The sequence below is a fragment of the Silurus meridionalis genome, chromosome 3 (genome assembly GCF_014805685.1).
Source record: "Silurus meridionalis isolate SWU-2019-XX chromosome 3, ASM1480568v1, whole genome shotgun sequence".
NCBI lineage: Eukaryota > Metazoa > Chordata > Actinopteri > Siluriformes > Siluridae > Silurus > Silurus meridionalis.
The window spans coordinates 29,206,323-29,228,241 of NC_060886.1; the positions used below are offsets into that span (position 1 = coordinate 29,206,323).

General features: G+C 38.4%; 1 protein-coding gene across 2 annotated transcripts; it reads left to right on the forward strand.

The window, feature by feature from the left end:
- The first annotated feature begins 74 nt into the window (after positions 1-74).
- Positions 75-21,205, forward strand: esyt3 (extended synaptotagmin-like protein 3). 2 transcript variants are annotated; one of them, XM_046843445.1, is made up of 24 exons: positions 75-384; positions 469-555; positions 6,265-6,306; positions 7,261-7,395; positions 7,538-7,614; positions 7,794-7,863; positions 8,525-8,614; positions 8,710-8,765; positions 9,220-9,340; positions 9,545-9,721; positions 11,334-11,416; positions 11,528-11,576; positions 12,766-12,855; positions 13,206-13,268; positions 14,990-15,049; positions 16,006-16,077; positions 16,258-16,344; positions 16,948-17,097; positions 17,218-17,546; positions 17,972-18,070; positions 19,021-19,152; positions 19,231-19,336; positions 19,425-19,474; positions 20,263-21,205. In XM_046843445.1, exons 2-24 carry the CDS (start codon positions 484-486, stop codon positions 20,300-20,302), a joined length of 2,250 nt encoding a protein of 749 aa, XP_046699401.1. In that variant the 5' UTR covers positions 75-384; positions 469-483; the 3' UTR covers positions 20,303-21,205. The 2 variants fall into 2 exon arrangements, with proteins under 2 accessions (XP_046699401.1, XP_046699392.1); XM_046843436.1 differs by lacking the exons at positions 75-384; positions 469-555 and adding an exon at positions 1,775-2,582.
- Positions 21,206-21,919: the final 714 nt, after the last annotated feature.

Sequence of the window (21,919 nt, forward strand, 5' to 3'; positions counted from 1 at the left end):
GAGTTTATTTGACTTCACCGCGATGTTAAACGCACCAAAGAGCTCTGGTTCTTTTTAAAAACTTTCCACCAAAGTGATTATTGTTCTCAAGTGTGGGTGCACGGTCAAAGTCCAAAACACATTTCTTACATCAAAAGTATTTACTGCTCTCAAAGAATTTGATTAGGCAAAAACAGAACATTACTTTTAAATGCAATGTGAAAAATGAAATGCTCAGAAATGATCCAAAATAGTACAATATGAGACAAGGCACTGGTCTAGTTTGAGACTAGAGATGGAGCGCTAGTGCTTGTGAATTTCATTCACTGATTTGTCCTCAGAAAGGAAGTCAGGATCACAGTGAATCCGGAAGGCTCCTTGCATCTTTTACCACAGCTTCCAAAGGTAAGTGATAAACAGGGACACAATCCAGAATCTCTGTCTGCTTTGGGTGTGTGGAAACAAATATTTCTCTCGTGTGTCCCTCAGGTTCGTCAGAAGCCCATGTGGCTGGACGCAAAGCCAAGTTTCATGGAGCTTCTACTAGGATTTCCAGTAAGGAAAAGTGCATTGCTTGTAAGTAATTAACATCTTCATTATCCACGTATATCTTTAAAAACAGGACAAATCAGAACGAGCTCTGATTGGAGGATTTTGTAACTAAGGAGACCACAAGTCCTTGGGGCATGTGCTTTTCTGTAGACAAAAACAAGGAGTTGCATGCGACAACATGCGCAGCTTGTAAAGATTTACTGTCCTCTGAAAAGAACTCAACATACAGCCAATTATTGTCTAAATAGCTGCCAACAAAAGTGAGTACACCCGAAGTAATAACAGCTGTACGTCATGTAACCTTGTAAAGCCACGTGTCCTGTTCGTCATGCTTTCGTCTGCTTTACAGGACCATACAAATGTGTGCATCTTGTATTAGAGCAGTTAAAATCTGGTGCTTTGAGTCCGATTCTCTCATACTGACCACTGGATATTCAACATGGACCTTTCTTGGAACGGCCTTTCGCAAGGGTCCATCGAAGAAGTTGTCTGGAGCTGCATGAGTGCTGCTGGTACTGGGAAGATGTGGTTCATTGCGGCAAACATGGATTCCAACATGTAATGTGACATTCTGAAGAAGAACATGATGCCCTCTCTTCAGAAACTGGGCCAAACCACAGTTTTTCAACATAATAACGACCCCAAACACACCTCCAAGATGATAACTGCCTTGCTGAGGAAGCTGAAGGTGATGAAGTCTCCAGACCTGAAACTTATTGAGCAGCTGTGTGGAAGCGCCATGTGTCTAACATCCAGCAGCTCTGTGATGTCATTGTGGAGGAGTGGAAGAGGATCCCAGCAACAATCTATGCAGCTCTGGTGAATTCCATACCCAGGAGGATTAAAAGCAGTTCTGGAGAACACTGGTGCTCACACACAACATTGACACAGTTCTGACATGTTCACTGAGGGTGTACTTACTTAAGAGTGTCATAGAACAGTATATAGAACAGTGTCCTTTCAGCTTTGTTGCAACAGTTTTGAAAAAGAAGATATGTACTGAATCCTTTTTGAGAGATTTTTTATTACCACCACAAGATGGCAGTAGTGACCAGGTTTTTGAACAACACTCCTCGGGCGCAAAGTTGCAATGCCATATGACAGATTTAAGAAGATTTAATGATTTCATGTCCTTCCTAAGCTTCATCTTGTAGCTTTGGGAGGATATATCTCAGGTCTTCGAATGCAACAAAGCCAGATTTGAGATACCACAAATCTACAATGAAGTGTGCACAAAATCCAAACCAGGAGCTGGAAATACCCCAAAATAATTGTATTTATTATTAATTAGATGTGCATTGTGCATGTATTTATTCATTAAAAAGGGCACATTTATGCCCCAAATGTGCATTCAGTGCAAACACATGCAGGTTTCTGATGCGTAACATGGTGATCAAGTGGCTTTCTGGAGAAGACTCCTTTGCGTAACCGGTGCGTTCAGCTTCCATGGATAACCGAATGGGGAGGAACACAGGCGTTTCTCCACCTATTAGTATCAGGCGTTGGAAAAAAAACATCTGACAACCTGTATACCTGCAACACGGAAGTCAAGACGAACTGAGACCAGATTCGGGGCAGGAGAACTTTGCTTTTTTTTATTATTATTAATTGATTTATTACAAACTCCAGGACACTTTAGGTTCCACTCCATAGATCTACATCCCAACAAAAACCCCAAGAAACAAGCAACATTTGCAGAGATGCTGGGTTGTTAGATCGTTTGGAGGAACGTTTGGAGAGAAGGTTTGGAGATGTCGTCCGAAGGAGAAGGTGAGACGAGGAAGGAGATGAACAGCGGCGATGTGAACCGCGCGCTCACCGAGTTCGCGGTGTTCCTGGCGCGGTGCGCGGTGCTGCTCTACCCGGTGTATGTGTGCGGTGCGCTCGGCTTGAGCGCCAGCTGGCTGCTGCTCACGGTGCTGCTGTGGGGCCTGTGGGAAAAGAACCGGCGGCGCAAGGGCGAGCGAGTGGATGCCGCCATCGACTTTGTGGAGAACGAATGCCACGTGATCAAGAGCGAGATGATCAAGGCGCTCAACTCGCCCACCTGGGTGGGTAATAAAAAATATGGTGGTGGAATGGATGGATTGATGGATGGGGGCGTGGCAAACCTAAAATTCCATGGGGTGGCCAGGTTAGACCATGAGACTTTCTTGGGGAGGCAACTTAGTGTAGATACAACACATTTGTTCATTAGAACTTTCTCATCATCTTACACCTTCAATTTACCACATTTCAAATGACAGAAACGTGGAGGTTCCAAGTTGAACCTCATTTGCCCTCAAACAGGTGACGGACCCACATTGTGTTGTGCCCAGGTTGTAATTCTGTTTTGTAGAGGTCAACTTCCTTGACGTTCGAGACGCTGGCAATCACAGTTGGTCAGTTATGAAAAGAAATTTGCCTGAGATGTTAGAGTGGTGGCTTTGCTCTTATCCAGAACCAATTAGACCAGACTAACCAGATGTTTCAATGCTTTCGTTTATAGGATTATATGACAACAGTATCCACACTATATCTTTTATTAATAATAATGTTAGCTTTTGGTGGTCTCTGGGTCTACTCCTGGGGGAACCTAGTGGCTTTTGAAGGTGTGTGATTTATCTTCTAGTGCTCATTGTGGCAGTATTATCACCTGCAATATTGTAGATCTCAGCAATCTTGGAACCTTTTGATCTAATCACAGCCTGGGCGTCAATGATTAATTTAAAATAGAATATATTGTCAGGATTTACGTCTCATTATAGTGAAGGGTGGATGCTGGGAAACTTGATGGGATGCGGAATCTGTACCATGGCCAGCACTGGATGATCTACACTTTTGTGGATTAAAGGCCTTGCTCAAGGGCCCAATAGTGGCAGCTTGATTTAACCTTGTGACCTTCTGAGCTTGAGTCCAACGCTTTAGACACTTTTGGAATGTGTCCTGGAAGTCTTCTTTTCGAAGCGTGTCAAGCACCTCCTGCGATTCTCGCCGGATCTCAGCAATGGTATCCAACGGCGACCTTTGAGATGGACCTTTATCTTCGGGAAGAGGGTGACGTCCGCAAATCTGGCGAGCAGGGCGGGTGGGGAAGTGAGATCATGCGGATTGTTCTTGGACGATCATCACGCAAACATTTCCGGGGGTTTGATCTCCTTGAAGGTCTTCCTGATCTCTCGTCGTCTTCCAATGACATTCTTCGAAACTCGAGTCGAGTCGAATGCATGTCTCGTCAAACGTCTCTGCAGATTTGTGCGCTTTCGCGCAGAATTTCACGTTCGCTTGTTTGTTTAAACTTGCTTGTTTGTCCATGATCAAATCGCAGACGTGGTAACACGCGTGGTCAGAGTAGCACGAGTTAGCATATATGACTCCAGTGAAAAAAGGCCCACCCCATCTGTTCCCTATTTATTAGACTAAATGTACAAGTTCCCATTTTCAATGAACTTCAGTTTAAAAATAGATGAATGCAGTTTAGTCTTCTGCAAATCAGACCTTATAACCTTGTGCTCTCATCACAGCTTCTTATTTACCACTATGTTTTCACGACAAGGTTTTTGTTTTTTTACCTCAGAAACATAGTGAAATAGAAAAATATAGCACATAAAACTTGTAGTGAAGTAAAACATTCCCAAAATGAAAATACTCGCTACTTAAATACTTCAAAATTTTCCAGTCTTTCATTCTGGGAAATCCTGCAAGTGTGTTGTTTGGGGGTAAATTTAGAAGAAGAAAAAAATCTGTTCGAGGTGTAAAGACTGAACCAACAATCCAGGTCATGTCACATGACTTTCAACATTAGGATCCTATAAATCGAGCCATTTAAGGTTTCATTTTTTAGAACCTTTTCTTCATTTTTAATTCATAAACCTATTAGTGAATGAAATACATTTCTGAACATGCAGTGATGGAAATAAAATTCATCCGTATCCTGCAGGTTCTGAGTGTGGAATTTCCTGTTTCGGTTCACGATAGTCAGAATGGTGAAGTGGTGAAGTGTGTAATCGTTTATTTTTTCGCTTTCATACCAGCTTGCTTTACTGTGGTGTGGTTTTGGATTTGTGTCATTCCTGTATTGTGTGTTTACAGGGGTGTGGTTTTAGTTGCGTTGCCTGGGAACCTTACAGGCAAAACAGGTTTGGTTTCAAAGCTCCGCCTCTGCCTTTTGGCGTTTATTCATCTCAAGAACACAGCGTGTGAGCGTGTGACTGCGTGCATGTAGAAAAAGTCAAACCAGTTGATTGTAATGTAGAACGACCACTTGTGGGATATTCTGATCCGAAAATCATGGTTGAACTTCATATGATGTGCATTTTAACAGGAGCACTGCCTGTTTTTTTGGAAGAAACAAACAACACAATTGTGCGAATAGCAACGAAAATGATTGTCGAGAACATTGGAATTGTGCACTTGTTAATTCTTTAATCAATTGTGCAAATCGTATTGTGTGCTCACTTTTTGTTTTGCACCAGCAAATGACCACACATTTGGTTCCTGCTCTCCTTCACATTTCAGATCATTTCAAACACGAACGTTTTAATATGTTCCGTACTCAAAACCCACAAGAAGTTAGTCATCCATTGTTCCGCCTAACTTGGAGTGATCTATGTTACTTGTGTGAGGAAACATTCAGGGTTTTTGAAAAACTATTTCGAGATATTTCCCATCTTGGTTCTGCAATCGATCGCACAAATCCCATTGTGTGCTCGGTTATTGTTCTGCACTGGCTTTGTTGTAACCTGCGTAATTGCATCATTTTAATGCTGACACCAGGAACGAAGTGAAATTTGAACGGTTTGGGAGAAGTTACACCTCACGCCATGCCTGGTTTGTGATATCTGAATACACCAACATCATATATATACACATACACTTCTTCTGATACACATGATGACCACACATTTGTCTCCTGCTGTCCTTCACATCTCAGAAAATCCTTTACTTTTTAGAGGAAACATTTTATAGAAGTTTGGACAAATGTTTTTGCATTGTCCTCATTTTAAAAGCAACCTTATACATGAACATGAGAAGCTTTGCTCTTAAAAGTCTTAAAAGCATCACCTTTGAGATTGTTTCACAAAAAGTCTGGGCAAATTGGTACTGTATACTCAGTCCATGTACTTTATATTGACAAAAAACATCCATCTTGGTTCTTAAAGCAAAGGAAAGCTTTTCTATCTCACACACTCACACACACATATTTACAAATTGTTTCAATCCTTTCATCCACTGTAGGTGGTTCAGATTTGAGCTATTTCTTTGTTTACATTTGTTTCCCACTCGAGAACGGACACACTGGTACCTGTGGAGTTTTTTTGTTTATTTTCATATCTTGCTTTTTTTGGAACATCTAGGTTGTGTGAAAATTGTTTATAGCTTCATAGAAATGAACTGAATTGAATTTCTGCTGGAAATGCAATGCAATCCAGTATTTGGTCTTGTTCAGGGGTACAACAGTAACATCTTGGTGGTAATGGGGTTTAAATTCATGACCTTCCAATTTCCTCTTTATATCACTGTCCAAAAAAATCTAATTGTATTACCGTTCAGACCTTTCAGAATATGTTTCACAAAAAAAGTCTGGTTCTGTTCACTGAGTCCATTGACTCTATGTTAAAAAAACTTTGTATTGGTTTGCAATAATGACATCATCACAGCCACCAGACTCTCCTTTAATTTGTAACATCTGGAGGAAAAATTGGTCTCACCTTTGTCCTAATGTCTGTTTAATCCTTTTCTTTTTTTGTATAGGTTCAATTTAATGAAGTTGAGAAAGCTGCCTGGATCAACAAGGTAAGAACCGGATTTTTCAATCCTGTCTCAGATAATCTGATTGAACAAAAACTCCTAACATCTATAACATTCTGTTCAAACGTTGCTGACATACAGTATCAAGGCCCTATATTACTAAGTTTATATTAGATATGTGGTCAGAAGGTCAGAAAGGAACAAGGCAGCGGATGTCCTTCCATGCCTCGTAAAATCCAATCGACTCAGCCGGGCAATATCCTTCAAGAAGACACTCAATGACTCAACAATGACTACAGCAACGTTTTATTGGCATCCTTGTCAAACTGTTTTTTTCAACGCCGTTTAATGATCTAGATTCAAATGAGCAAATGTCCTTGAGTTTTGGAGCAATAAAGCGCAATGTTTATTGCCAAGTATGAAGGTCAAGTCTATTTTCACAAGCAATATTACTCAGAAAAATGTTAGTATGTCATGTTCGGAAAGATGCAGGCGTTTTTTGTTTAGCTTTTATTATATAAAGAAAGGACAAACCTCTTAAAACATCTATCCAATGATTGGGAACAAGATCAGGCAATCAGCATACAGTATAAACATATTCTAATAATGATCCAATAATCCAATAAATATCCAATAATCCAATAATTAGCAACAGTGTCATTTAAAGGGTCAGGCAATCATCATGCAGTAAACACATAACCCAATATCAAATCATCAACTGAGTACAAGGTCAGGCAACATACAACATACACATAATTTAATATCCAATACTCCAATAATCTGGACATTGTTGTCCACAGTGTCCATGTCCGTAAGCTTGATCTAGATCTCGAATAAGGATAGCCATAATGGCAGTCAGTATTCTTTACAATTAGTATAACGATTTCTCATTTGTTAAACCTGCAGGAATAATACAAATTATATAGATATTCGGTAAAAATGGCCTGCTGATGCGATATTTCGGAAAATGATTTGAACGTCTTTTTTGAATTTCCTCAGATCCTTCAGCAAGCCTGGCCGTTTTTTGGTGTCTTCATGGACAAACTTCTGAAAGAGAACATCCAGCCCTCTATTAGGCAATCCAGTCCTCACCTTAAGACCTTTACTTTTAACAAGGTCCACTTTGGCCAAAGGGTGAGGAGAACTGTTCTACCAGACGTTTGTGGATTTAGAGGCTTGCTCCTTTCCCTTTTGAAGTAATAATTTTGTAAAAAGCTATTGCAGAAGACTGTAAAGCCAATAGACTAACAATTATCTCTGGTTGGTGGGGTTCCAGGCTCCAACAATTACAGGAGTACGAGCGTACACACATGAAGTGGACATGAGGGAAGTCATCCTAGACTTCAACATTGCGTAAGTGGGAATTCATGTACCGTAAAGAAGCTAAATTTGTTTCAATGTGATATTTTTCAATATGTGGTACATAAATAACATCTACAACCCTACAATTCCAAAGTCAGTCTGTATTGGTGGATCTGGCGCATCTTCTTTCACAGATTTATCCATATTTGCTTTTTATATATATTTCTTAGTTACGTGGGAGATATTGACATCGATGCAGAAATCAAGCCACGCCTCTCAGCAGGAGTTAAAGAACTTCAGGTTGGCCCTCTTTTTTTTTTTTTTTTTGGTCGGGGATAAGACATGTAGTAATATTTTAATTATATTTCTTTTTACTGTATCATGTGTAGGACTGGGGTATAAAACTTGGTTATAAGAGTGCTTCTTGTACATTCTTGTACAGTATATAACATTGATAAATACTTTTAGTAGTCTTTTATTTTTTTTTCTCATTTTTTGGAAATATCTTGCCTGGCCAAAAACGTGTTGTTGCTGTTCAATTTTAACATGCAGTGTGTAGTTTCTCATTTCAATGTAATTATTACAAATCATCCTGTTTTATAGAAGGGCCTAATTATTAAACTGCATTATGTAAAAAAAAAAAAAATGCAACAACAATTAAGGAGAATCTGAAATCACTGGAATTTGGTAAAAAAGTATTGGAACGCATATGAAACTGTCATCTTTATAGGAGAAGTGTCTTAATTGCGATTGGAGAACTTTAAAATTAGACAGTGGAACGCATGTCTATGTTTAACAGTGAAACTAATTCTATATCCACCTGCACAATGTGACAAAAAAACGTAAATAGAAACAAACAGCTGTATACTTGTTAGTGAGGTAAATTGGGGGGGTTAGGGTTAGTAAATTGAAGGTGTTATGAGGATATATCTTTTTAATTGAAAATTATTTTCTTTTTTAGCTTCAAGGGATGCTCCGTGTGATTCTTAGCCCCTTGATTGGCCAGTCCCCACTTGTAGGCGGGGTCACAATGTTTTTCATCCGTCGACCTGTAAGTAAAATTATTGTTATTAAAAATATAGATATGATAAACATATAACATACAAATCATAGCAACAAAAATGACTAATGAACTTTAATTCCCAGACATTGCACTTGAATTGGACCGGCATGACCAATCTCCTGGATGGTCCAGGACTCCGGTATGTACGGTTTAGTTTTTCTTTTATTTAAATTATTTGGCAACAGGCTGGAACCGCAATTCAGTCCCGGTTTTGGGTCGATGTATTTTGCTATATTCTACCCTGTGCCTATGTTCCTACAGGTTCTCAGGTTCCCTACTACCTTTTCAGAATGTGTTAGTAAAACACATTTTAGCTAAATTGCTAAAGATGTGAATAAATGTGTGTGAATGGTTGTTTTTCATGGTGCATTATACTATCCAGGGTGTATTAATGCCTCCTGCCAGAATTCTTAGGAAATATGATCGCAACATGACCCTGACTAGGATCTTGGTTTTAGCTCAATTTGGGGTCAAATTAATAAACTGTTTTTTTTTTGTTTTTTGTTTTTTTTGGGGGTGGTTGGGTGTTTACCAAATGGATTTTTTAATTTCAATTGACACTGAATGGATTGAATTCTCACACTTCTCCACAGAAACTTTTCAGAGTCGGCTATTCTGGACGTCATCGCTTCTACTATGGTCCTACCAAATCGTCTGTGTTTCCCATTAATTGACCAAGTCAAGGTGGATCAAATGAGATTTCCACTGCCCCGAGTGAGTGTCTGTTTAACTGCATCTTATACCAACTGAAACTTAATTTCCAAACTGAAGTCTCTTTATAAAATCAGGTTATTGCTTGTTTTAGTCAGGGATGTACAAAAAAGATTTGACCTGTGCTGAAATCTTTCATAAAGTGACATAAAATTAGCAGGATGGTCGTGATTGCTGTAACCTTTCTTGTGGGTTTTCTGTCCATAGGGTGTGGTACGTGTTCATGTGCTGGAGGCTGAGGATTTAAAGGCCATGGACACAAAAATGATGGGACTTGTAAAGGGCAAGTCTGATCCTTATGCAGTCCTTACGGTCGGCAATCAGCGCTTCAAAACGAAGACCATTAAAGAGACCCTGAACCCCAAATGGGAAGAAGTGTATGAGGTAATGAAATGCGAATGTGTTGGTTTGCCCATAATATAACAACATAAGTTGTTCTTAAATAACTTTATATAAAACATTCTATTTTGACGTTTAGCAAATGTAGAGTAAATACAATTTCCTGCAGCTTACTTGTTACTTAATTTCATGGGACAATCTCAGGATAAGGGGTTACACAAGGCACTGCATTGGAGGAAATAATTATTTGATCCCCTGCTGATTCTGTGGGTTTACCCCCTTAGAAAGAAATCAACAGTGTGTAATTTTTATGGTAGGTTTATTTTAACAAAAAGAGACAGAATATTATAAAATCCACAAAAGAACAAGGAAAAAAAGAAAGGTTATAAATGAATTAGTATTTGATTAAGTGAAATAAGTATTTGATACAATTAGCAAGACCCCCACAGACACATATGAGTCCTGACCCTTTAGAAAAGTACTCTTAATATCAACTCATTATGTGTATAAATGACACCAGTCACAGAATCAAACTCTTCCATTCAAACCTTTCCACCACCATGGGCGAGACCAAAGAGCTGTCAAAGGAGGTCTGGGACTGGGGATTGTAGACCTGCACAAGGCTGGAATGGGCTACAAGACCATCAGATTGTTGCCTTGGCTGGATCTTTTTGGTCATATGTTTTGGCCGTATGAAGACTCATCCATCACTCATCTTCAGTGTTCTGGCTGAGACCAGGTGGTTCTCATCCAAGATTCTGCAGAGCATGGCATCGTTTATGTGGTGAAGTCTTCCTGTACCTTCAGCCGAGAAACAGCCCCAAAGCAGAATGTTTCCTCCTCCATTTTTGGGAATGGAGAACTTTGGAGGTCATATTCTGCATTTCTCTGCTCCAAAAAAACGGCAAATCGTGTTGATGCCAAAAGAGCTATATTTTGGTCTACGTCATGACCACATAACATTCTTACAAGCCTTCTCTGAATCATTCAGGTGTTTATTGGGTCTGTTCATGTGCATTCTAGAGCAGAGAGACCTTGGTGTGTTACCAAGGAGTTTTTTGGTGACTATGGTTTCAGTTCCCTTGAGATCAATAACAAGCTCCTCTGTTGTAATTCTGGGCTGATCCCTCACCTTTCTCAGAATCATACTCACCCCATGAGGTGAGATTTTGCATAGAGCGTGATTGACTTATTTTGTATTTCTTCTATTTTCGAATAATTACATCAAAAGTGGTCTCTGACTCACCAAACTTCTTGCTGATGGTCTTGTAGTTAATTTCAGCCTTGTGCAGGTCAACAATCTAGTCCCTGACGTCCTTTGACAGCTCTTTGGTCTTTCCCATGGTGGTGGAGAGGTTTGAATGGAAGAGGTTGATTCTGTGACCGGTGTCTTTTATTCACATGACGAGTGGATATTAGGAGTTCTTTCTTAAAGGTAAAGGATTAATTTGGGTCTGTGGGAGTCAGAATTCTTGCTGGTTGGTATGGGATCAAATACTTATTACACTTGATCAACTAATTTATATATAAATATGATTCATTTCATATGTTCATTTCTTTGTAAGGAGGGGATCAAATAATTATTCCTCCCACTGTATGCTGGGGCAAGTTAAGTTTTTTGTCCACTGTAATAAATCTGAATTTCTTTTAAATACAGTTTGTGGTTCATGAGGCTCCTGGCCAGGAGCTAGAAGTGGAGCTCTATGATGAGGACACAGACAAGGATGACTTCATGGGCAGGTAGTTATTTCCCGTCTTTTTTTTTTTTTTTGTGGAAAATTCAGTTCGAGGTTTAGTAACAGGCGCTGTGTAGAGCTGAGGAAAGATTTCATACGTGTTCATTTCACACAGGTTTAATCTGGATTTTGGTGAGGTGAAGAAGGAAAGAGAGATAAACAAGGTAAGAGATCACTAGAGATTTTGGAATATTCTATTAATGTTGACAGTCGGATTATTTGGGAATAGAATCTGGAAATTCCGTTCTGTTGTAGACAGTTAAAACAAATGGGAATACAATCTGGAATTCTTTACTGATGTTTTGGGAAAATAATCTTGATTTTTATATTAATGCAAACATTTAATACAGATGCGAATAGAATCTGGAAGTTTCCAGAGTTGGTGACAGTGGAAGTATTTAACTGTTAAAGCAATTTAAAGCAAACGTTTTTAAACTGATGGGAATGCAATCTGGAATATTCTACTGATGTAAACAGTTGGATTATTCAGGAAAAGAATCTGGATCATTCTATTAATGTAAACACTGTAAAGAGATGGGAATAAAATCTGAAATATTCTATTTATTTTGGAATATTCTGAAATAGAATCTGGAATTTTCAATTGATGTAGACTTTGGCATTATCTGGGAATAGAATCTGGAATATTCTATTGATAAATTCTCGGAATAATTGGCAATAAAATCTAAAATAATGTAATGATATGGACAGTGGAAGTATTTGGGAATAGTATCTCAACTATACTTTTAATGCAAACAGTTAAAACGGATGTGAATAAAATCTGGAATGTTCTGATCATGTAAACAATGGGATTATCTTGTAATAAAATCTGGAATATTTTACTGATTTAAACAGTGGGATTATTCAGGAATAGAATCTGGATTATTCTATTAATGATAACAGTTCAAACAGAGGAATAGAATCTGTAATATTTTGTTGATTTTAAAGTGTTGGAATATTTTGGAATAGAATATGAAATATTCCTGTGATGTAGACATTCGGAGTATGTGAGAATAGTATCTCGAATCATGTATTAATGCAAACACTTAAAACGGATGGGAATATATTCCAAAATATTCTAGTGATGTGTACAGTGGGATTGTTTGGAAATCGAATCTGGATTTTTCGATTCATGCGAACAGTCAATACAGATGGAAATAGAATCTGGAATATTTTAGGGATGTAGACAGTGGGATTATTTGGAAATATAATCTGGAATATTTTTCATCGGGGATGTATTTTTCCTTTTAAAAACCACAAACAACAGATATTCCCCATGAAATATAAAACAGGCTTCCATGCAATGATTCCATGATGTTCTTGTTGATCTTTTACACTTGTCTTTTGAATTTTCAGTGGTTCCTCCTGCAGGAGATCGAGAAAGGAAAAGTGCACCTGAAACTCCAGTGGCTCTCTCTGCAGACGGATAAGGAGCTACTGAAAGAGGTAGCCTTGGGATTATTGTAGTTTCACTGTCCTTCGGATCAGGAATCCAGAACTTTAACCATTGAGCCCTACTTGTCCTCCTGAAGCTGAAGTATGGAGCCAATTATTCAGTTTTCATGAAATGTGTGATTAGAAATGGACTTAAGAAATACAAGAACATATTTTGGATGTATGAAATATTTCGAAATTGCAGAAGTTGTCGTTCGCTCATTTTAGCCCAAAAATGCTGGAAAACAGAAAAGAAAAATGCATGAGATTTTTTTGCGGATTGTTTTTCTGTACACCGAGTGTCTCATTTGCATGTCATTTCTTATTTCATAAATAAGTGAACGTATATTTTTTCTCTTTAGGCCACGGATCGCTGTGCCTGTGCCATGCTTGCCATATATTTGGACAGTGCGTCTAGCCTTCCTGTGAGTAAACTCATCTCGGATTCTCCTTCATCTTCCTCCTCTTCTTTTTCTTTATCTTTCAAGACTTTTTTATTCCCTCTATTATTTCTACTACTTCTTTTTCTACATTTCCTTGCTTGATTTTTTCCTCTAATTCTTCTACATCTGCTACTTCTTCCTTTCATTTTTGCCTTTTCTTCATCTTCTTCTTTTCCTCCTCATCCTTACTTTCTCTTCTTCTTCTTCTTCTTCTTCTTCTTCTTCTTTTTCTAACATTGTCTTATAACAGACAACTGTCTCCATATATTCCTTATTTTGTCATTTTTGGTGTCCTTTTCTTCCTTTTCTTCTACTACTTCTTTTCCTCCACTTTCTCTTCTTCGTTTAAATTTGACCACTTTTCTTCCACCTCTACTTCATTTTGTTGCTCAAATTTATTTATTTTTGCTTTACTTTTTCTACTTCTTTTACTCCTTGTTTTTTTTTTTTTGCCTTGTCTTTTCTTCTTCTTCTTCCTATACATTTAATTCTTCCTCTGCTACTCTCTTCTTCTGACATTATCATTGTCTCCATAGGTTCCTTGTCATTTTGTTTTCTTTTTATTCCCTCTACTATTACTTTTCCTTCTTCCTTCTATTTCTTCCTTTTCTCCCTTCTTCTTCTTCCTACTTCATCTTCTTCTTTTCTTCTTCAACTCTAACAGTCAACTGTCTATATAAATTCCTTTTTTCTTCTTTTCTTCTTCTTCTTTATTTTCTTCTTTTTATCTGCTACTACTTCTTCATCTACTTCTTCTTTTGTCTCTTCTTTTCTTCTCCTTCCTCCTCTACTACCTCTTTTTCCTCCTACTTCTTTTTAATTCTTTTTTTCAGTTTATTTCCTTTTCTTTTATTTATTTTTCTTCCTCTATTTCGTCTTATGAAGAAACTAATTTTTTTTTTGCTTCTTCTTCTTCTTCTTTTTCTTCTCCTCCTTCTACAATAGTCAACTGTCTCCAAAAAAAAATGGTTTCCATCTGTCCTCCATCTTCCTTTTCATCTTTTTCTACTATTCCTTTTTATCTTTGCTTCTTCATCTGACGTTACCTACTGCAATTTGCAACTACAATAACGTCAACAGCCATCTTCATAGATTCCTTATTTTGTGGCGTACTGGGTTTTTTCTATCCTTTTTTCCTCCTTTTTCTCTTTCTGAATTGTAGACTTAGCACTCAACAGTCCGCACCGATGACTTATTTTTCTACCGTGAAAGAAGTTTTTGCATTTTTTGCAAATGTAACCACGGTCAGGTGGCTTTCTTGCAACTTCGCCAGACAAAAAAGGCTGCGGTTCAATGCAGACAAATGCCATCGAACTATTTCCATACACGATATCGTTACAAGATATTAAACACAATGCTGACCAGTACAGCTTTCTCATCTACCCACTCTCTCATCTACCCACTTTCTCATCTACCCACTCTCTCATCTACCCACTTTCTCATCTACCCACTCTCTCATCTACCCACTCTCTCATCTACCCACTCTCATCTACCCACTTTCTCATCTACCCACTCTCATCTACCCACTTTCTCATCTACCCTCTCTCATCTACCCACTCTCTCATCTACCCACTCTCTCATCTACCCACTTTCTCATCTACCCACTCTCTCATCTACCCACTCTCTCATCTACCCACTTTTGTGGCTTTTACAATTTTGCAAGTTTTCTCTTTTATGTTCATTCGATTCCTTTATATCTTTAGAAAGACCAGAACGAACTGAACCAGCTTGAGAAGCACGGGAAACAACCCAAAGAGGCGAGGGTGAGTACTCATGACTCTCACAACCAAAAATCTACTTAGAGGCATTTCTGTCATTCTTCCCCGCATTTTCGCCCCATCAGCCTGCGAAGACCGGAAAGACCAGATTCCGTCGTTCTTGTCGTTTTAATGTTTGTATCGAAAATATCCGGAAATGATGTACGGATTCTTTCTGAGTGAGTGTTTTAGGGGAGAACGCTGAGACTAAAGAGGAAGCGTTTACACCAGTATTGCTTAGGGGACTTTAGAGCATGTGACCTGTTTAAGCAAATGAGTAGAGATCACAAACACCACCGCTAAAGGGATGGTCCTGAAATGAGAGAATGAAAAAATGATAGAGAAAGAAGTCTTTAAAGCAGAGAAAAGATTGAACATTAGTATTCTGGAGTTGTTCCTCTGGCATTCTGAGTTTCCCGCTGAATGATAGCGATTTTCCGAATAGTTTTGATTTGAATGTTCTAGAAAGGAATTTCACTGCATATGTAAAACTTCCCACAGTTTTTATTTCGTCCTATATTTCGATAGGAAGCTTTCGCAAGATTTGCATCTGTCAAACGTTCATTTATTGTGTCGATCGCAAAAATGCACATGCATGAACTAGAAACGTTTTATACAGAAGGTATTTTGCGGCGCCTGATGGACAAGGTTTTGAAGCGGGTTTTGGGTAGTAAATCACTCCTGCCAACCTGCTGAACCAGTTTCCTTCAGGAGCAAACGAAACGTAGACGAAGCTCGGGCCTGGTTTCCTTAAAACGCGCCACACAAAACTGGACACCATTACAAAATAAAGGATCATTCTTTTTTTTTGTTTGATTTTTTTCATATATTTCATATATTTTTCTTATACGCCCAGTTATAATATGAATGAATTCCAATAATACGTGCAAAAGAAATCGCAGCTGATCGGTGTTTAAGCGTGTTTATGCCGTGTTTTTTAAGTATTTTTATGCACATTGCAGCTCACGAGAAGGCAAAACAACCCCAGCTCTTATGTGAAGTTCTCCATCGATCAACAAAGCCAGAAAAGCAAGGTAATTTTGCATGCGATTTGCATTTCCAACATTTCAGAGCGTTGTAGAAGTTCAGCGCCCTCTACTGGAAAATGTGTACATTACACCAAGAAAAAATGCAGTAGAAGCGTTTTATTTTATTTTTTTAATGAATTTTAAGGTTTTTTTTTTTACCTTTTGTTTCCGTCTCTCTTTTTTTAGACCGTGTATGCCACCAGAGACCCTGTTTTTGAGCAGTACTTCACATTCTTTGTGCACAAGGTGGAAAGCCAGGTGCTTAATATTCAGGTACGGGCGAATTCAACTGGCAAACGCAGGTCACGTTTTTTTGTGTTTTATTTACAGGTTACAAAATTCATCAGAATATTAAATCTTGCCTTATTATTTTTCTTTTTCTTTTGAGCTTCCGTTCGTTCTTTCTCACACCTTTCCCCTTTCTTTCTTGTTTTCTTTCTTTCTCAAGCTCAGTGTTTATAACTGCAAGTGAGATTCTTTCTTTCTCCTTTCCTTCCTTTAATTCTTTCCTTCTTTCTTTTTACTTACTCATTCCTCTTTTTTTTTCCTTTCGTTCCTTTGCATTCTCTCTTAAACTTCCCCTTTCCTTTGTTTCTCTTTTTTCGTTTTCTTCCTTTCTTCTTATGGTGACTGTCATCAGCTGCTTGTGAGTCTCATTCTTTCTCCTTTTTTCTTACTTTCTTTCTCCTTTTCTTTCTTTTCTTGGACGGATGAATTAATAATCGGAGTAATTTCTTATCTCATTTTTTTCGCTCTATTATTATGATTATTATGATTATTATGAGGCATTAAAAACTGATATGGCGACAACCGTATTTGCCTCCCAGTAAATATAAAGTGAATTTATTGATCATTTTCTGTGCCTCGTGGATTCAGGTGATGTTGGCTGAGAAGAAGAATTCACTGGGCATGCTCACTCTGCCTCTCCTCCGACTGCTCAACACCTCGGACCTGACTCTGGACCAATGCTTCCAGCTGGAACGTTCCGGCACCAACAGCCAGCTCAAGATGAAAGCCATCCTCCGGGTGAGCTCCGAACCTGAGACCTGCAGGATTCCAACCTTTACATTTTCAGTATGGAGGACTCTTTAAGTTCCTTCTTATTCATTGCTCATAAGTGCCATTTCTCTTTTTTTTTCATTCCAGATCCTGAAACTTGAGAAGCCCATGCCCAGAGATCCAAAACCTCAAACAGGGAACCAGGTCAAAGAACCTCGGCTCGAGCAATCCCAGCCCCAGTCTTCTCTCAACTCCATGAAACCTGAGGACACCAACCAGGCTTCCAAGCAGGTTCCTATCAGCTCTTCTGGTATTTCCCAGGCTGAGTATATGAGTCGTAGAGGTTCTCTAATGGTCTCGGACAGCCGCCTGGCGGGCTCGACACGAATGCGGCGCTATGACTCGCACAGCCTCCTCTCTGAAAACTCCATCGCTTCTTCACGCTTCGACCTGCTCGAGGGTGTCCCTTATCCAGAGTGAGTGTATTGTACAGAATAACACTGTGTGTGTGTGTGTGTGTGTGTGTGTGTGTGTGTGTGTGTGGTATGAGAATGAAGATTGGGGCACAGGAATGTTTTAGACCAGTGGTCCCCGACCCCCGGCCGCTAACACATAATACATTACCGCTAAATTCAAAACCCCAAGCGAGCAAAATGACCAAAAAACAACACAGTGGGTTCACGTTTATTATTATATTTATATCCGTTTTTATGGTCGTATCTTTTTATTTTGTTGTATTTCTCCACCACACCTTGAAGGCCGGTCTGTAAAAATATTGTCTGACATTAAACTGGCGCAGAAAAGTTTGGGGACCTCTGTTTTAGAGCTGTGAAGCTGATATTTGAGTTAGATTGGAGTTGAGGCGAATGCTAACGGTGCTCACATGACTGTGTGATTGCAGCGCCATCCTGAACCACCAGGGCGGCTTTGGGCAGATCCAACTGACGGTACGCTACGCCACCCTGAGGAACAAACTCACTGTGACCGTCATCAACTGCAGGTCAGCTTCAACTCCGAGACAGCTTTCTTTCTTTCTTTCTTTCTTTCTTTCTTTCTTTCTTTCTTTTCTTTTCTTTTCTTTCTTTCTTTCTTTCTTTCTTTCTTTCTTTCTTTCTTTCTTTCTTTATTTTTACTCTCCCCATTCTTTTTCTTCCTTTCTCACACCTTCCCCTTTTTCTTTCTACTTATTGCTTATTTCTTTCTTTATCCTTTCACTTTTCTTTTTCTTCTTATTCTTTTTTCTTTCTTTCTTTCTCACACTTTCCTCTTTTTCTTTCTACTTGTTGCTTTTTTTCTTCTCCTTCCCATTCTTTCTTTTTATTTGTTGCTCCTTTCTTTGTTTTTTTTATTAGTTCTTTAGTTCTTTCTCTCTTTCTTTCTTTCTCACACCTTCCCCTTTTTCTTTTTATTTGTTGCTTATTTCTTTCTTTCTCCTTTCACTTTTCTTTTTCTTTCTTTCTTTAATTCTTTCTTGCTTTCTTTCTCTCACCACTTTTTCTGTCTTTTATTTGTTGCTTCTTTCTTTTTATTTCTTTTACTCACCACTTCCCTTTCTTTCTTTCTTTCTTTCTTTCTTTCTTTCTTTCTTTCTTTCTCACACCTTCCTCTTTCTTTCTTTCTTTCCTTTCTTTCTTTCTTTTTCTTTCTTTTTTTAATTTGTTGTTTCTTTCTTTTAGCTTTTTTCTTTGTTAGTTCTTTGTTTCTTTCTTTCTTTCTTTCTTTCTTTCTTTCTTTCTTTCTTTCTTTCTTCTTTCTATCTCACACCTTCCTCTTTCTTTTGTTTTCTCTATTTGTTGCTTCTTTCTTTTTCTTTGTTTTGTTTCTTTCTTTCTTTTGTGCTTTCTCACCCCTTTCTTTTTTTTTCTTTCTTTTTCTCTTTCTTTTTCATCCCTTTTTTCTATCTCAAGCTCACTTTGACTGTTATTAACATGAAAAGCTTGTTTCTCCTAGAAACCTGTTCCCCTGTAACTCCAACGGCTCGGACACCTACGTCCGCATTTACCTGCTTCCCGAACAGACGTGGAAACACCGCAAGCGCACAAAAGTGAAGCGGAAAACGGTCGATCCAGAGTTCGATGACAAGTGAGATTGTGTTCAAAATATCTCTTGGTATCGTAGTTCTGCTCAGCGTGCCTTAATAACCCGGATTCACGTCCTCAGGTTCGAGTTTTCTGTGCCACTGGAGGAAGTCAGGAGCAGGAAGTTAGATGTTTCGGTGAAGAACAATCGAATGTTCCATACCAGAGAGAGGAAGGAGATCGGGATGGTATGCAACTGGAACACGATCATGGGGTTTATAATAATAACGCTGCTAATGTTAATCCATAACACTGCCGTCTGTCCTCCGTCTGCAGGTCCTGATTGATCTGGCTCAGCTGGATCTCGTGAAAGGCTCCACAGAATGGTTAGAGATTACCCATCTATCTCTCTCTCTCTCTCTCTCTCTCTCTCTCTCTCTCTCTCTCTCTCTCTCTCTCTCTCTCTCTCTCTCTCTCTTTCTCTCTCTCTCTCTCTCTCTCTCTCTCTCTCTCTCTCTCTCTCTCTCCCGCTCTCTTTTTAAATCAAAATCAATTCTCTTTTCTTTCCTTCTTTCCTCTTTTCCTTCCTTCCTTCCTTCCTTCCTTCCTCCCCTTTCTCTCAAATTTCTTTTCTCTGTCCCTTTCTTTTATACTCTTTTTCTTTACATTTTCACACTCTCCTCTATCTATTTAATAATCTCTCTCTCTCTCTCTCTCTCTTATTTTTTCATTTATTTTATTCCTCTCACTTCCTCTTTCTTTCTTTCTTTCTTTCTTTCTTTCTTTCTTTCTTTCTTTCTTTCTTTCTTTCTTTCTCTTCCCATTTCCATTTAATTTCTTTTCTTTCTTACTCACTTCTCCTTTAAATCTTTTTCTTTCTTTCTTTCTTTCTTTCGTTCTTTCTTTCTTTCTTTCTTTCTTTCTTTCTTTCTTTCTTTCTTTCTTTCTTTCTTTCCTTACTCTCCCAATTTCTCTCTGTCCCTTTCTTTTATACTTTCTTTCTTTAAATTTTTACACTCTCCTCTATCTATATATTAATCTCTCTCTCTCTCTCTCTCTCTCTCTCTCTCTCTCTCTTTTCCTGTTATGTAAACACATTGTAAATCTGATTGAATGAAAAAATTCACTGCTGCATTTAATCTCATTAGTCTGTACATTTTGTTTCCCAAACCAGGTACGATCTCAGTATCCCAGGACTGAAGAAATCGACCTGAAGATCAGCCGCATACAAGATCACCGATTATACGGACTTTAGAAGTTCCTTCATTCCTGCCCTCTGTTTACAGCTTTATTGCTGAATTTCTCTCTTACCTCTCAGGAAGTCCGATCACGGCACATAGACGATCTTTATTTATAATTCAGTACTTTTTATCAAAATTGCACTGTATTGTACATATTATTTTTCACCTGATCATTTGTTCCTTTTCTTTTCTTTCTTTTTTTTTTTGTTGTTTTCTTTGCACTCCATGCTGAATGCCAACTTTTTTATTACACTGGAAGCGCTGGTTCTGCTTTTGTTTTGTTTACTTGCACTTTTATTCATTCTCTGTTAATGTTCTTTGGTGCGAGTTTTTATTATATTTCTGGACTCAAAAATGGTATCCTATATTTACATTATATGGACCAAAAGTATGTGGACACCTGACTATGTAATTCTTTGAACATCCCATACCACATTTCATCCCCATTTGCTGTTCTAATGACCTCCACTCTTCTGGGAAGATGTTGGAGCGATTTCTTTATACAACGACGTAAATTACAGGAGGTAGCTGAGGTGAGCAGACCAGCTCAATACCCTAGGCTACTTTAGATCTTTCACCAGAACCCATGTAAACCTAATGGAGCTTTGGGTCTCCTAGATCAAATGAAGGTTGGGGAAAGTATACTTTTGTGCATATAGTATAAATATAAATGTGTGTATACTCTCATAAGCTGGTCTTTCTGTACTAGGAAATGTTACACATTTTAATACGTTGTTTATTGGTTGTACGATGTTGCATGATGTTCCTCGATGGATCCAGTTCCTCACAAGCCAAACATGCAAGTATACAAACTCCATAATGACGTCCTTAACAATTACTTTACGATTAAAAGCTGATATGAAACATTTTTCCTCAGTAGTTCCCCCCTTGTATTTTCATTTAACTGGTAGGGGTATTGTAAGTAAATTGTATAAATCAGAGCCTAGTATCCCATCACAAAATTTATTAGCTATTATTTAAAGAATTCAGGTGAGCAAAAGTTGCTGTTTCAGCATTTCCTGGTGTTAAGGGCTTGAAAGTATGTGCTGAAAAGTGACACTTCAAAATATGGTCACAACCCTGAGTTTCTAGCTATAGAAAGATTCTACACTACACTATATAGACAAAAGTTTGTGGACACCTGACCATAAGATTTGCATTGGTTATAATTAGCTTCTGAGAAGATGGAAGAGGAGACCTGGGGTGCAACGAACGTTTAACCCCAAAGCCGTTCAATAGGGTTGAGGTCAAACCACTCAAGATGTTCAACGTCAACTCCAACCCACATCTTCATGTAGCTAGCTTTGTGGGACAGGTCTCGTAGTTGAATTAAAGGGAATTTTCTTTATAATTCTACCACATGAAATTGTGTGCCTCCAGTTTTTTTGTGGGAAGAGTGAGGTGTTCCATTATTTTCTGTCTAAATAGTGTAGTTCTGATTAAAGATTTGTTGATCTTAAACATATAAGCAGTGTAATTATATTTAGAACAAACCTAAAAGCAGCAATCATTTTGTAAAACACAAATGATGTGATCACTCAAGCTACTTTACACATACATTTGGTACAGTATTGTATTTTCCTACATTTC

Bases quoted from the DNA above. Each gene is read 5' to 3' on its own strand.
- esyt3 (XM_046843436.1), top strand. From the start codon at position 2,283: ATGTCGTCCGAAGGAGAAGGTGAGACGAGGAAGGAGATGAACAGCGGC. The intron at 13,269-14,989 runs GTGAGTAAACTC...TTATATCTTTAG, and splicing joins ACAGTGCGTCTAGCCTTCCT to AAAGACCAGAACGAACTGAA. The intron at 17,547-17,971 runs GTGAGTGTATTG...GTGTGATTGCAG, and splicing joins GAGGGTGTCCCTTATCCAGA to CGCCATCCTGAACCACCAGG.